The 16,579-nt window shown below is 41.8% G+C and overlaps 1 protein-coding gene across 1 annotated transcript; it reads left to right on the top strand.

Annotated features, from left to right (window-relative positions):
- Nucleotides 1–11,860: 11,860 nt before the first annotated feature.
- Nucleotides 11,861–13,099, top strand: PRSS35 (serine protease 35). The gene has a single exon (XM_021693583.1). It carries the CDS (start codon nt 11,861–11,863, stop codon nt 13,097–13,099), a length of 1,239 nt encoding a protein of 412 aa, XP_021549258.1.
- The last annotated feature ends 3,480 nt before the right edge of the window (nt 13,100–16,579 follow it).

The raw sequence follows: 16,579 nt of genomic DNA, 5'->3' as shown, positions 1-16,579 counted from the left end.
CGGGAACTTGAGGTTAGACGCAGCCCTCACACGGGGCACCCGGGCACCCGCACCAGTGGGATCTGCCCTGTGGGGGATACGTCCCAAGAAGCGAGACCCCCGACAGAGACGGCTTGGGATGGAGGTGGGAAAACAGCTCTGGTTCTTCTAGATGGCTGGGGTCTAGACAGAGCCGGGGGTAGTGAGACTCAAAGAACAACTCCCACACACTCCCATCACCCTTCCTCCCCAACTTTCAAGTCTCTTCTTGAGATAGCGTGCAAGGGATGCACACTATCACGGGGACATCTCTTGTGAATCGACCCATGCATTTTTCCTCGTGCTTCATTCTTTCACTCTGGGGACAAAGATACTGGGGTGAGAGGTGGTGGCCCGTCTGCTCCGCACGTCCGAGGAACCCCCCTCCTTCGGCCCAGCCCGGCGTCCGGGTTCCTTCCCCCTCCCTCCTTCCCTGCCTCTCCTCTAGCCCACCTCCTCCCCCCCTTCGCCTCCCCCACTGCGTCCGCCCGCCCGCGTCATCGCCCCCTTTCCCCTCCCATGTGCCGGCCCGCGCGCGGCTCGGCGCAGGCCTCCTCCGCAGTCTCCGCCACGAGCCGCTGGTGGTGCGGGCGGGTCCGCGAGGCTCGCGGCAGCACCCCCCGGCCGCCCTGGTGCGCGCTCTGACCGCCTCGGGGGCCTTTGATTCGAGCTGGGCAGCGCCCCGAGCGCCGAATAAGCTTCGCAGGTAAGGACGGAGCCCCCCCGCAGACAGGGCAAACCCCAAGATTCTGGCGTTTCCCTGAGAAAGGCAGACCCACCCGAGGAGAGCTTCTTTGAAGGGCTCCAAAGATAGGGATCAAACTTAGCACTTTAAGTCCTCAAAGAAACTACTCTCCTGATAGGCAGCCCTGAGTGCCGGCCTCTGCACAGTTGAATATTAACAGTAACAGTGTTTGCATTGGACTGTAAATGGAATTCTTTCTACTTAAGCAGTACCAGAGGGGACCCTCTGTATTTTTATGATTATTAACAGATGCCATTGAAAAAGGTGTAAAACCATTCTTGGAAAGTCTACTCTGGTTGAAAGCCTCTTTGGCAGGGTTACTATGAAAGCTAGGAATCTCTCTCTGACTTTCTGTCTTTCATCATCTTGGCTGCACGGGGCAGCAAAAGGAGCAGTGAAAAACATTTTTAAAATGAGAAGGTGAAATGGACTTGAACAGTCTTGTACTTGCTTTAAAATACAAATAAGGGGGGATAGGCAAAGCAAGATTGGCAAAATCTTGGTAATTGTTGAAGCTGGGTGATGGGCATATGGAGTTACATTTTTTCTCTACTTTTTTTTTTTTTTTAAACTTTTCCCTCTACTTTTGTGTAGTCGGGAAATTTTCCATAATTAAACAGTTTTTGAAAAGTTGTAGAAACACTCCCCCCAGCATCATTTGGCCTTTTTACACTGTTACTGATTTGAAAAGAAGCTGCTTGTCCTACCTAGTTATTCCCCCCTTTATTAACCCTTCTCACTTCTAAAATTAATTTTCACTTTATCCCAGTACATTTGTCTCTACAGAGTATTATAAAAGTCCTATAATCCTGGAGCATTGTGCTTAGAATCTAGTTTATACTTTAGAAGAGAGAATGTTAAAGTTCCAGCCAAATAAGATATCTAGGCTTGAAAGCAGTGGCCAAGTATATGGAATTTTATTTTTACTAGGAGATATTAGAGGAGCCCCCTTAGTGCGAGAGGAGGTTGAGCATGGATACTCTGCCCACTTTTCTTGCAGACAACTCAGAAACCTGTACACTGTTGAGACTCTTTTTCATGCTTTTAAATGTGAGATTGTTTAGCTTAGAGCTTGGCACATGGGATGTGCTTGTTATATGTTAAAATAAACAATTGCTAATGTGAGTTAATTTTCCCTATTGAGTCCATTATTTATGTTTCTCTGGCCGGTGCTTCAATGTCCAAGGCCAGCATATTGCATGTGAACAGTAGGATCAGACTCGGAATTCTGGAGGCTGAAGCCACCTCAGCTGGCCTTCGGTTAACTTTGCAGATGAGAAATATGAGATGAGAGGCTGGGAAACAGCATAGCCAAATGAGTGGTATAAAAGTTATTTTCCCCCAGAGCTGCAAATAGGTTAAACCGACCCACGATTAGCCAGCCACATTGTGATCCTAAGATGCTTTAAAGCCTGCAGAGTCGTGAGGCTCATACATTTACATATATTCTTGGCTCTGAAAGGCCAACTTGCCAGAGAAAAACTAAGTCAGGAGCCATATGCCGTGAGTTTCCTATCTCTGTGTATGAGCGAGCCAGCAGAGGGTTCCCCTGGGGCTCCCTTAGTGCCATTCACCCCAAAGTTGATTTACACACAGCATATCCATTACATAAATTGAAATGTCCATGTCCTGGAAAAATAGCTAAAAAACAAAGGGGGTTTTATTTTTTATTGTGATGAGAAACAGAAGTTGTGGGTTACTGTAAAATAATTAACTGTGTCACTTCACCATCTTCCTGCCCTCGAGTACTGCCAAATTTTTAAAGCAGACATTACTTTGTCCCCATTCCTGAAACTCAACTTGAAAATAGTGCTACGGTATGGTATTTTGAATAGAAATTGGCGCACTGTCAATGAACTTTCTTGCCATTTCTTTTCAGCGCTGAGTCAGTGGAGAGCTTCTCCTTTGGTAATGGATTATATAAAGTATTTGATAAACATGTGAAATAGTTGGCAAGTTGAAGATTTTCCTTTGTGTTGAAACGACTTGCAGCACATTTTCGGGGACTATTTAGCAGTGCTGTAGGTCAGAGCGGAAGGGTGCTGGTGCTATAATGGTTTTTGGAAAACCCACCTGCCAGAAAATTGTCTGGCTGTAGACAGCATCATCAGCCCTCAGTTCATCAGGATAGGCTCTGTGGCCTGTAGATGGGTTTTCTAAATGTGATAAATTCCATATGTGACAACCATTTAGTATATTATTAGCCAGTTGGACTTTATCCCCCTGCTGAATCCTACACGCTTTTAGAATAAATTCTGTATCATAGCTCAGTGAATGTAAACAATTTCAGTGCAGGACTTTAGATTTGCCATCAGTAGCCTAGCGCTGCCATCTAGTGGTGGCAATACGAACAGCAGGCAAGTTCCTACCCTGGGGACCAGCATTTAAGCTTCTTGAGGATCACTCATGACTAAGCGACGTGTTTTCTCATCTGTGGTTTAGCCTGCGACGTTAGAGCTGAGAGGTATCTTAGAAGTGTTCTACTCCAGCGTGGCAGGTCCGGAGGATTATCACAGAGGTTCTTTTTTTTTTTTTTTAAAGATTTTATTTATTTATTTGAGAGACAGAGAGAGAGCACATGAGAGGGGGGAGGGTCAGAGGGAGAAGCAGGCTCCCTGCTGAGCAGGGAGCCCGATGCGGGACCCGATCCCGGGACTCCAGGATCATGACCTGAGCCGAAGGCAGTTGCTTAACCAACTGAGCCACCCAGGCGCCCTATCACAGAGGTTCTTAAACAAGGAAAGAAACTTGGAAATGGTGCCTAACATAGTAAGCACTCAGTATGCATTTGTGGAATAAACAAATTTGTCTACCCTGTTCCAGTTCTTGTCTCTCTCTACCACAGCTACCAAAAAGTTTTAACACGATCTTCTGTTTTTAGTTTGAAAATGAAGGACTGTATAATTTTCCTTAAAATGAAAATTTTCGTTTATGTCTAAGTCTCTGAACCAAACTTTTCTTTTCCACTTTATGTCACTCCCTACTATTCTTTCTTTTTAAACATCCAGGGCAGACAGTTGTAAAAACTAGACTCTTATCTTTATCTACTGCTGCTGTAAAAATGATCAAAAACGTAGAGATTTAAAACAACACATTATCTTACAGTTCTGGAGGCCAGAGGTGTAAAGAGGGTCCGCGGGGTTGCATTCCTTCTGGAAATTCGAGGAGAGAATATGTTCCCTTGCCCTCTGGAGATTCTAGAGGCCGCCCACATTGACCCTCCTTCCTATAAGGATCCCGGTGATTACATGGGCCTCACCTGGATAATCCCAGCTAATCTCCTCATGTAACAATTGTTCACGAAATCACAGGTGCAGCCTCCCTCACCCTGTAAGGAACATATTCACAGGTGCTGGGGATTCAGGTATGGCTTTCTTCGGGAGCCATTTTTGGGGGCATATCACAATGAGGTGCACAGCCGTTAGAGATGTATGAGATCCCTTCTAAATACCTACCTATGTTTTGGTTCCGGTTGTTTGATATTAATAGTGATTGCGGTCATTTGTGGGTGTTTGCTGGGCTCTGGGCATTGTGCTTGTATACAGCATATTAGTTTCTCACCAAAATACTCTAAACTATCATTCCTGTTTAGCCAATGATATTAGGAAATAATGTTGGGAGAGGTTATGTAACCTTCCTGAAAATCATACTGCCCTCAAAGCCCACTGCCTCCAGAACCCCTGAAACACCTTCCATCACTAATTACTAGTTACCGTTACTTTCTCGTCACCGTGATTCCCATACGCTTTTTAACTTAAATGCTGTCTCCATGCAGGACTCCAGTCAGTGAGTGACGTTAGGTGAGGGCTCAAGTGGACTGGGAATTAGACTTTGTAAAACACCCACGCTGCCCTGCATCCACTCCCAGTTTGTGAGAGTGACTATTAAAGTTTTTCCAAGTGTTCTCCGCAACCTAAGCCACGCGATGCTCGCTTCCCACCTGCCTCCTCTCCCTGCTTGCACTCCTCCCCTCCTGCTGCGGCCTTTTGCCCCAACCAGCCCTTGTGTCTGCAGTGATTGAGACTATCTGGCCCAGGCCACAGTGTCCACCCGCTGTGTGTCCATTTTTCCCGGGCAGGTGGAGGCTGAAGGAGGAGGAGGAGTGGAGACGGCCGTGCGTGCTTCCGCACGTAAGGTGTGGATGCAGGCAGTGCTGTTGGGGGGGCAGGGGGCTGGAAACGTGGATGGCCAAATAAAGCACAGGCATGTTGTCAGAAGTGGCTATGCAGTCGTTTCTGTGTCCTAACAAACACACGAGGTAGAAATTGGTGTTGGCCTTCCAAGGCCATTGATCTGAGCAGTCCCTGGCCCACACCACCCCTGGGCGACGTGTGACAGGTTCATGCAAAATTAGGTTCTATGGCAGCACAGTATACACATGAAATTGGACAACTGCCTCACGATACATAACAAGGGACCCGGGGCAAAGACAGGCCTGAGAAGTGCAAGTCTGTCCCCTGGTGAGGGAGAGCAGCTCAGTGCAAATTCCTTTTTTTCCCTCTGGCTTTATTGAAGTATGATTGACAAAATTATGTATATTTAAGGTGTACATCATGTTGTTTATATATATATAAATACATACATATTATATATCTTTAGATACATACATGTAAATATATATACATATGTGTGTATATGTATATATACACGTTGTGAAATGATTACTGCAACTAAGATAATTAACATATCCATCACCTCACATAGTGCAGATTCTTGATGGTAAGTCAGCATTCTTGTTTTCAGATACAGGAAAAATAATTCATTTGAAGTATTTAATATAGTGAGTAATCATTTATTTAGTCTGTCTATCCTATTTAAGCTAAACAATACACTTCTCAGGGTAAAAAAACCCCAAAAAACAGAAGAGGTACTGAGTCTTAGAATAGAATTACATCATGCCATAGTAAAATTCTATACGCTCTAGGTAGACCCGCTCAAAAACTTAGGTTTTTATTTCACTATAAACCACTCTCTTGGAGTAATTATTTTGACATGGACTCTGTTTCTTTTTAGGCTGAGGGCCTGATGCAGTTCTAGAATTCCTAATGTAGATCCAGGCTATAAATAAGACACAGGAAATGCAATTCGAGTGTTCTGTGGCTGGGTAATGTTTAATCACACTTAAGTTTAATAGCTCTGAGAAAAATATATGACAAAGCCACAGATATTCACGGGCATGAGTAATCAGGAAAGCATTCATTTGGGAAGTCTCTAAAATGTAGCTGTCCTTGAGCAAAAAACATAACAAAACAAAGAAAAAGGGAGTTTGAGAGTGTGTCTGAGACTATCCTGAAATAAAAATATTTGGCTGTTTAGTTTTAGGAAGCTAAGTGCTATAGCTTTGGCTTAAGTAATAAACTATTTTAAAGTGATTAATTCACCCATTAAAGTAGAATAATAATTATAAAAGAACCTATTATTGACTGCTTACTGTGCTCTGGGCTCAGAGATAATTCTCTGGATAGACCATCTTACTTAATCCCCGTGCTTATGTTCTGAGGTAGAGGTTACTCTTCTCCCTGCTCTGCAGATGAGGACGCTGACACCGAACTTAACGAATCGCCCAAATTCATGTGCCCGATAAGTGGTAAGGATGAGACTGAGCCCAAATATTCCTACTGCCTGGTCAAAACCACTGCACTGATACAGATGCTCCAATGTTCTAAATACTATCAGCAGTCACACCTCTAAAGAAAGCAGAAGCAAACAAACAAACGGTAATAGTAAGTTATCTCTTGTAGTTTCGTGTGGTCATTTCTACTAGTATAGACCAAGTACAAAGGTGAGATAATGGCCAATGGCTACTCCGTTGGTAAGAATTCATCTACAAATCCTGATTCTTGCTTCTTCCCTAGTTCCCTTCCACTCCATTTGTCTCCACAAGCCAACCCATCATCAACTGTGTGTACGCTGACTCATGGTGGAGACCGATGACTGCAGCCTCACTTTTGTTAACCAAAAGTGGAATTTGAAGCCCCAAATCCAAGGCATCTGGAAAGTGACAGCAAAGGTCACAATTATAATGGAAAACAGGAAAAAGGAGGAGGATGAGGGAAGACATGGGACATTAAAGCTTTCAAAATGTCATGGCTGCCCCGCCAGTTGGGACTGTGTCTCTTTTTAGATCAATGAGCTGGTGCTTTTTTGGATGATGGGCACATGTAGCTGTGTCCACTGAACCGTGGATTGCTCTATCAGTAAGAGCTATCATTTACCTTACACTGACAGCTTCCCACAAGGCAAACTTAGATTTTCCAGAAGCAAGTGTCCTTAAACATTTGTCCAATTTTAAATTACAGGCCAAATTAGACAGGCTAACTAAATTCATGTCGTCTTATTACTGTGATTCTGAGGTCACATGATAAGGCCCTGCCCTTCCCATGCCCGAGGCTAGACGTGGGCATGGCTTTTATTCCTGTGGCGCACTGCTGCAGAACTCCCTCAAAGGGCGCCAGACGGGCCTGGCAAACACATGCTCGTGCAGAATTTGTAGCCATCAGATGCTGGAAGCATTACATACAAGCCCACTGAATTTTTTTAATTGAGGCATGCTGGGCATACAATGTTACATTAGTTTCAGGCGTATAACAGTGATGTGATGATTCTGCAGGTTATGCTCTGCTCACCACAGTGGAGGCACCATGGGTCACCAGACGACGCTATTACAATACCATTGACCATATTCCCTCAGCCGCACCTTTGATTCCCATGACTCATTCCATAACTGGAAGCCTTTGGGTCCCACCCCCCTTCACCCATTTTGCTCATTCTCCACACCTCCACCCTCCCCCCCAGCCTACTGAATTTGAATCTTTTCAGATGTATTAACTTAGTTATGTAAAAGTATGTTTTTTCTTTATTAATGGCTGAACCGTTTGACATTAGCAGTTGCTAACACAGTAAAAAAGCAAAGTTTAGAATAAATTTGTTTTGTACCCGAAGAAGAAGCAGAGGTCATTTGGAACTTGGTTGAGCAATCATCCCTGGATAAACTGCCTTCTGGGGTGTGGCTCAGGATGCTGCCCCAGGGCACTTACTGCTGCCGTTGTTCTCAGACTGTACTGAGTATCTGAATCACCTGGAGGGCTGGTTAAAACATGGGTAGCTGGGAACCCCAGCTCCCATCCCCCCCGCTTCCCCCATTATGGAGAGTTTTGGAAAGTAGCTCTGGGTTGGGCCCTGAGATTTAGCATTTTTAACAAGATCCCAGGTGATGCTGACCCTGCTGATCTGGGACAGCAATCTGGGCATCCCTTAATAAACAGGGTTTATTTTGCCATACACAGGTTAGGAATTTTATTAACATACTAATGACATTCTTTTCAGTTGTTCATGTTTCATTTAGAGTCCAAAGGCAGGAAAAAACCCCAATGTCCCAGCTCAAAGCAGGCAGGAGGAGTTCCCCCTTCCTCACAGGAGGGTCCATCTTTTCATTCTATGCAGGCCTTCCACTGATTGGACAAGGCCCACCCACATTTAGGAGGAAGTCGGCTTTATGCAATCTACCAATTCAAGTGCTACTCTCTTCTGGAAACACCCTCAGAGATGCACCCAGAATAATGTTTGGCCAAATAACTGGGTACTCCGCAGCCTAGTCAAGTTGACACAAAAAATTAACCATGACATGGGGCTTTCTTCAAAGTGTACCTAGAGAATTATGGCACAGGGTGCATGTTTTATTTAGTAAAGAGTAGGTGAACTTCTGTATTTGAGATTCATGTTCCAGTTCAGGGGTTTGTGTAGCAACAGATCATCTTGTCAGTTACCATTTAATACTTGCATTCTGCCTTTCTAATCCCTAACTAGCTTTAGATGTAAGGCTAAATTAAATAGCAGTGAAAAAAAAAATAAAACCTAACCGGAGAAACAATATCACAGTACCATGATTTAGATGTCCTCTGTTTTGCCTAGGAATGCCTTTCACACATTGATTACTCCATGGATCATTAGTATCAAGTGTCAAAATGTACAGAGTGATTCTTTGCATTTCTCAACATGGATATTTAGCTGACTTTCAGTCTTTGGTGTATTTTTTTTTAAGATTTATTTATTCATTTGAGAGAGAGAGAAAGAGCGTCTGAGTGTGTGCGAGTGGGGGGAGGGGCAAGGAAGAGGGAGAAGGAGAGAAACACACTCTCCACTGAGCGGTGAGCCCATTGCCGAGCTCTATCCCAGGCACCCTGAGATCGCAACCCTAGCCAAAATGAAGAGCTGGTTGCCCAACTCTGACTGAACCATCCAGGGGCCCTTCTTTGGTGTATTCTTCTTCTTCTCCTTCTCTTTCTTCTTCTCTCATTCTCCTCCTTCTTCTTTCTCCTTCTTCCCCTTCTTCTTCTTCTGGATTTTATTTATTTATTTGAGAGAGAGAGCACGAGCAGGGGAGAGGGGGTAGAGGGAGAGGGAGAAGCAGACTCCCCGGCTCCATCCCAGGACCCTGAAATCATGACCTGAACCAAAGACAGATGCTTAACCAACTGAGCCACCCAGGTACCCTCTTTGGTGTATTCTTATGTTAGTTCACAATGGACAGCTGTTGTCATAAAGGACTAAATAAAAAAATCAATTTTTTAAGCATTTTGTTGCCCACACACAAAAAATTTTCTTGATTGAAATTTTGCTAAGAATCAAGTGGATAACATCAAATACACACACACATATATTTTTAAAAATAATCTATTTTGCTCTGTTCTTAGGCTAAGAGGCAGCAAATAACTCTGATTTTAGCTTTTTTTTTTGGACAAAGACATAATTTTTCATCTTGGGAACTACCCACTAAAACATGATTTCAAGGCCTCAATAGAGTTACTGAGTTGTTAGCCTTTTTCACTCCAATTCAATTAAATGAAATTGATGAAAGAGTCATTGTGAAAATTTCATTGGAGATAACAAAAGAAAATACTAACTGGCTCAACAACATCATTACCAATATAATTACAGCTTTGTATAAAGTGACATTTGCCATGATGATGATTAGAAAATACTGTGACATGAGTGTGGATTTTTTTCTTTATTGATTTTTTGATGTTATCCATCACTCTGTACAGAAGAATGCCCTGTCTCCAAAGTAAAACAAATTACAAGCTATTTAGCAAACAAGACAGTCTAATATTAACCAGAATCACCACTGCTCTGCATGCAAGTATGAGTAGATAAAAAATGGAAATTGCAAAACTTCTGTGTAATTTTGCTGATGCAAATCATGGTAAAGATTATTCTGAATTTACTTAATATGTTCAAATACGTTATGATACAAATTACATCATGTTTCAGTGAATATATTATGTTTAAACAATAAAGTGGTTCATGTAGTAAATGTTTTTGTTGTATCAAAAGAATGTCATTAGTGTTGTTAACAAACTTATCTACTTGTATATGGGCCAAATGAACTCTGTTGTGTCAAGAGATGCCCATATTCGGGCGCCCCGGGTGGCTCAGTTAAATGTCTGCTCAGGTCATGATCTCAGGGTCCTGGGATCGAGCCCCACATCGGGCTCCCTGCTTGGTGGGGAGTCTGCTTCTCCCTCTGCCCCTCACCCTGCTAGTGCTCTCTCTCTCACTCTCTCTGTCTCTCTCAAGTAAATAAATAAAATCTTAAAAAAAAAAGAGAGAGAGAGAGAGATGCCCATATTCAGCTCTGCCTCGGAGACAACTTTTGCTTTTCATGACAGTGCACAGGATCTTACACTGGGTTGTGGGCCCTTCCTAACATTTCTCGTTAGCTTTTTTTCCATGCCAACCACCCCCCCGCCAACCCAAACCAAAAACCAGCCTTCTCAGAAAACATTGCCAGTAAAGGCATTGTAGGAATAATGTAACCTTGAATTGTCTCAGCTTTCTATAAAATGAATAGCATATGCTAAGCCTTGATATTTTAACTATTAGTTTAAGAGACCTGGAGCATGGGGCGCCTGGGTGGCTCAGTCGTTAAGCATCTGCCTTCGGCTCAGGTCATGATCCCAGGGTCCTGGCATCAAGCCCCACATCGGGCTCCCTGCTCCGGGGGAAGCCTGCTTCTCCCTCTCCCACTCCCCCTGCTTGTGTTCCCTCTCTCGCTGTGTCTCTCTCGGTCAAATAAATAAATAAAATCTTTAAAAAAAAGAGAGACTTGGAGCAGAGCTCACAAATAGTAGTGACCTGGAAGTTCAAAACTGCTGCTCCAAAGAACACTAGCACTGTCCCCACCCACACAGGGCAAAAACTGGCAAACATCAATTCTATGAAATAGCTTTACATACCAGTGAGCCTAGAGAAGCAGGAAAAGAGGGCAAGAAGATGTAAACAGTACAAGGGGTATTCATAATTTATCAAACACTGGCAACTGAAAACATATTTAACAAAAACACCGCTCTTAGATGAGGAGACTAATGATGAAAGGGACTATATTTAATCGTGATCATGTTCTCCCAAGTGGCAAATTCAGAACCACAGCCTTAAATTCTTACAACTAATTTGAATCTACAGTAAAGTTCTACAGTGAGGCATTTTGTATGTTGCTTTGCTTAGATGGTAGTTCCAAGCACAACTTGGTTTTAAGAAAAGCGCATGGTACATCACACCATCGGTCAGCTTGGTCTGCAAACCATGGTTTAAGGAAATTCACTGTATTATAATGAACATTTTCTGAGCTCTGTGCTAGGCATTTATGCTCCAGAGATGAGGAATTTATGATCCCTGCTCTTGAAGAGCTAAGTGCAGGGGAAAATGCCGGACATCTGCTGCTATCTTTATTTCTAAATCACCTAGAAATAAGGTTGTAGGAGACCTAGGAAGGGAGAGTGGCTCAGGCAATAGGGGACCCCGGTTCACCACCCCATCTAACCCTCCCATGCATTGGGTTGTCTGGGGAGATAGAGGCGGAGATGGCAGGTGGGGGTGGGGGATGGTGGGTTAGGGCTGGTGGAAGGAAAATTGGGTGAAATACAATTTACTAATTTTGGAAGTCTGTGTGAGCCTACTTAGCAAGGTGTTTCTCTAATCTTGGTAAAATCTAATAAGGACTCAAGGCCTAAATGAAATGATAAGTAACGTAGTTAAAAAGAGAACATTATAAAGCTTCTCTTTCTTTTTATATTTTTAAGGACAGAAGAGAAGAACAAAATGGCAAATATGTTATTTTGTTGGATATTTTTCACCCTCGGGTGGACCCTCATTGATGGATCCGAAATGGAACAGGATTTTGTGTGGCACTTAAGAAAAATCCCCCGGGTTGTCAGTGAAAGGACTTTCCATCTTACCAGCCCCACCTTTGAGGCAGATGCTAAGATGGTGCTCAATAGAGTGTGTGGCATTGAATGCCAGAAAGAACTCCCACCTCCCAGCCTTTCTGATCTGGAAGATTCTCTTTCCTATGAGACTGTCTTTGAGAATGGCACCCGAACCTTGACCAGAGTGAAAGTCCAAGATGTGGTCCTTGAGCCCATTCAAAATGTCAGCATGAAAGGGGCATCCGTTAGGAGGAAGAGACAGGTGTATGGCACAGACAGCAGGTTCAGCATCTTGGACAAAAAGTTCTTAACCAACTTCCCTTTCAACACAGCCGTGAAGCTCTCCACGGGCTGCAGTGGTATTCTCATTTCCCCCAGCCATGTTCTAACAGCTGCCCACTGTGTGCATGATGGGAAGGACTACATCAAAGGGAGTAAAAAGCTAAGGATAGGGTTGTTGAAGATGAGAAATAAGGGCAGTGGCAAGAAACGGAGGGGTTCTAAGAGGAGCAGGAGAGAAGCCAATGGTGGCGACCAGCGAGAGGATACCACAGACAATCTGGAGAGAGCCAAGGCTGGAAGAAGAAGAAAGGAATCTGGTCGGGGTCGTAGAGTCCCTGAGGGGAGGCCCTCCTTCCAGTGGACCCGGGTCAAGAATACGCACATTCCCAAAGGCTGGGCCAGAGGAGGGAAGGGGGATGCTGCCTTGGACTATGACTATGCTCTTCTGGAGTTGAAGCGCGCTCACAAAAAGAAATACATGGAACTAGGAATCAGTCCAACCATCAAGAAGCTGCCTGGGGGAATGATCCACTTCTCAGGATTTGATCATGATAGGGCCGATCAGTTAGTCTACAGGTTTTGTAGCGTGTCCGATGAATCCAGTGATCTCCTCTATCAATACTGCGACGCTGAGTCAGGCTCCACTGGTTCCGGGGTCTATCTGCGTCTGAAAGAGCCAGACAAGAAGAATTGGAAGCGCAAAATCATTGCGGTCTATTCAGGCCACCAGTGGGTGGATGTCCACGGTGTGCAGAAGGACTACAACGTGGCGGTGCGCATCACTCCCCTCAAGTACGCCCAGATCTGCCTCTGGATTCATGGAAATAATACCAACTGTACTTACGGCTAACAAAAACCTGCAGTGAGTCAATGGATTATTTAAATCGCAGAGCACTCCAGTTATGACTATTGTAGCAAGATCACTTCCTAGGTTATGCCTGGACTCGAACCCTATCAACAACATTTTTATAAATTTATCGTTTCAAAATTAGGAGATTTTTATCTGTTTAAAAAATACCTAGGTATAAATAACTAAAACTAGATGGGCACCTCAATGTCAAGTATATATTCTTCTTTACAGGGTGATAAGTATCATTTATGGGAAGTCTTTTGTTTCTTTCTGCCTTCTTAAGATGAGACACTTTAAAACTTCAAACTGGTACTATAAATAATATGTGATTTCTTAATGGACTTATTCTCAGGGTCCTACTCTATCAAGAATCTAATAGGGTGCTGGTTGCATATTAAAGGGGAAACTGCATATACAGATAGAGACAGTGACATGATTAGCGTCAGGGTAGAGACAATAATTTACAACAGCTTGTATTACTTGGAGATGGACCCATTCAGCTCATGCCCTCCATGTTTATATAGTGTTTTCTGTTGGGTCTGAGAAACTTTGGTTTAGTTGTTGTTGGTGGTGGTGTTTTTAAGAATTGCAAGATACAGCAAATTTTATAAACAAAGCTAGCAACTATTTTACTGCTTTAAAATACGTCAACTGAAGTGTGTATTATTTAAAAATGGGAGAAATACTTTGTTCTATGAAATGAATCTAGTTTAAAAATAGGGAAGCTGAGATTATTTTAAGATCTCAAGTTTTTATTTAACTAATGTTCAGAACGTGGACTTTTCATGAAGGCAGAAGGAAGACAGTTCACAAGTGGTCATGTTTTGAAAGCCTCTTCATTTAATGCTAGTCTTCTATGTATGAGGTGTTAAGAGTTTTAGGACCAAGAATTTTAGTCTTTCTCAAGAGAGCCTTTTTCCCCTTGATAGATTTCAGCTTTCTTAATAGGGCCACACACATATTATTTTGGCAATTTCTCTGACTAGCAGTTTTAGATAAATCCCTTAAAATGAATATAATTTACACATACAATTTTTAAAAGAAGGTTCTGATTCTCTTCATCACGGGCCAAGGCCGCACACTGGCTCAGGCCGTCATGGCGGCCCCAGCAGACAGAACCGGTGGCTGTCTTCAGGCAAAACACAGTCGTTACTCACACATTTCTTGAATGAACAGATATTTGCTGAATGGTAGTAAAAGTGAGTTTGTTCAGGCCATTATGTCTAAAGGGTTTTAGTGATTTGCAGCTGAGTGCACCATAAAATTCAGGAATTGCAAGCCTAATTTCTGGTCTGCTATTTTTGGCAGTTTCTAGGGCACACGTTCTTTTCTCTCATGACTCACCTAAGTACTGATTCTGCCAGAGTTCAAATTTATTTTACTTGTTATTTTTTTTTTTTGAAAGAATGGGGACTTACACCCTTGATTAGTATGCAAAAGAACATTTGATTAGGTTATAATAAAAAGTGATTTTGTATATCTTGTCCAAAATAGCTGGAATTCAACACAAGTATACATTCTTTTGTAGTGTGAATCTGTTTAAAAATCATTCAATAAAAATTAAAAAAATAAATCAATCATAACTTTTACTATATCCACATATATGTTTTATATACAGGGTTTCAGTGAATATTAACTGTGTAGTTTACTAAAAAATGATTTTATTTAAGTCTAACTGCATTTCACTAAGCAGTATTTTATCATTGATGCTAGTGGGATAGGGCTATTGACTCTAAAGTTTTGATCAGATTTTTTGGGGGGAAACATCTATATGATCACTGCAACTGAAAGTGCTTTGACATGAATTTTGCACGCTTACATGCTTGCAAATGCACACAATCTTCATCTTAGATTCTTAGAAAATAATTCCTGGGATTTCTGTAAATTCAGAATAACTTAGGGTATTTGGTGTCAGTAGTTTGGAGCTGAAGCTTAAATTCTGAATACATATGATTTCCTTAAAATCATTGTACTTTCCAAAAATACAAAATTTAGCCTATTTTATTTGCAGGGGTTTATTTTATTCTGTCATTCTTTCTTTACCAAGTGAATCATGAATCTTATATGACCTATTTAGGACAACTAAAGTATACTGTATTACTCAGAAAGTTTTATTTCACAATCTTTTCCTGTTACACTTAATCAGATTTGAAATAGAAATTGATTTCATATAGCTGAAGAAATACACTCTTGATGTCTTTTGCGTGCAAAGGTCTATAGTGAGTTTCTGCCTGAAGAAACTTATCAGTGATTTGAATTCAAATAACTACAGTATTTACAAACCAACTGAAATTTAAAATTGTGTGATTTTTTTCTTTACCCAAATAATGTGTTTCATTTTTTTTTTCTTGCTCAAATGGATAAGTGTGCGGGTAGAAGAGACATTTTTTTTTCTTTTTTGATGTGCTTACTTAAATCCCAAATGTTCTTTTTGAAAAAAGATTTAAATGCATATGTGAGCAAGATCAGAGTTCCAGACAAATCATTAGCCTTTTTATTTGTAGCTGAAAAAGTACTTTGAAATTCTTTTTTCATAGAAAGAATCTCAGGATTAGAAGAGACCATAAAGATCATTTAGCTTAACTCCAAAATTTAGATTTTAACTTCCCTCCATCACATTCCATTCAAGTGGTTTTCCAGTAAAAAAACTTCACCCATTAAATATTGGTTAGTTATTAAAATTAATTCAGGAATATAACTTACTATTTTAGTTTAAATTATTAGATCAGTTTGTTACATTCTGCAAAAATTACATTGTTTATCTTGCATTTTATCCCAAACTCCACATTTCAATTACTCATAATTCTTTGCCCTTCTGCTAGCAAATTGGGTCTTTACTCTTATCAAAAATGAACTGTGATCCTTAATTAAGAATATTGGGGTAAGGCAATTGAACCAAACACTGAGCATTACAAAGATGTGGATCTCTAGCTGGAAATAGCCTGGAAATAGGATCATATATTCTTTTATATGGTGTCACTATAACAAATATATTTTCGCTACTGATTTTAAAGATAACCTGCCAAGGCTTAACAAATAGTTTTATGTTTAGTAAACATCTCCAATTAATTAATGGAAAATATTTCTAATAAATTGATTTTTTCCCCCCAGCTAGAATTGTTCTTTCTTTAATGCCCTAATTATAAGGCTCCAAGATACTTAGGAGATTTGGTCTAATTGATCATGAAATCATGTTCTCATCAGATGAGGTCAGTGTATAGGTGGATTCACGACTCTTTATTGATTCACCATTTAACTGAGGGGGAAAAATGTCTTAGATGGCTTTCTTTTCTACTTGCAAATAAGCCTAGGGAGGGAAATTCCTTGTCTACTTCTTTCTGGGGTTGATAACTGGCAGTTTCATTCAGTTAGTTCAACTGTCGAGAGCACGGTGGCCAACTTAGCTTGTAATCCAAATCTAGGCTAGTTTGCTTTACCTCCAGGTAAGGTGTTGTTTTAGTTAGTTTGGGCTGCCAGAAG

The sequence above is a fragment of the Neomonachus schauinslandi genome, chromosome 8 (genome assembly GCF_002201575.2).
Source record: "Neomonachus schauinslandi chromosome 8, ASM220157v2, whole genome shotgun sequence".
Classification (NCBI taxonomy): domain Eukaryota; kingdom Metazoa; phylum Chordata; class Mammalia; order Carnivora; family Phocidae; genus Neomonachus; species Neomonachus schauinslandi.
Note: the sequence above shows the minus strand (reverse complement) of the source record. Positions and strands in the feature narration are given on the sequence as shown.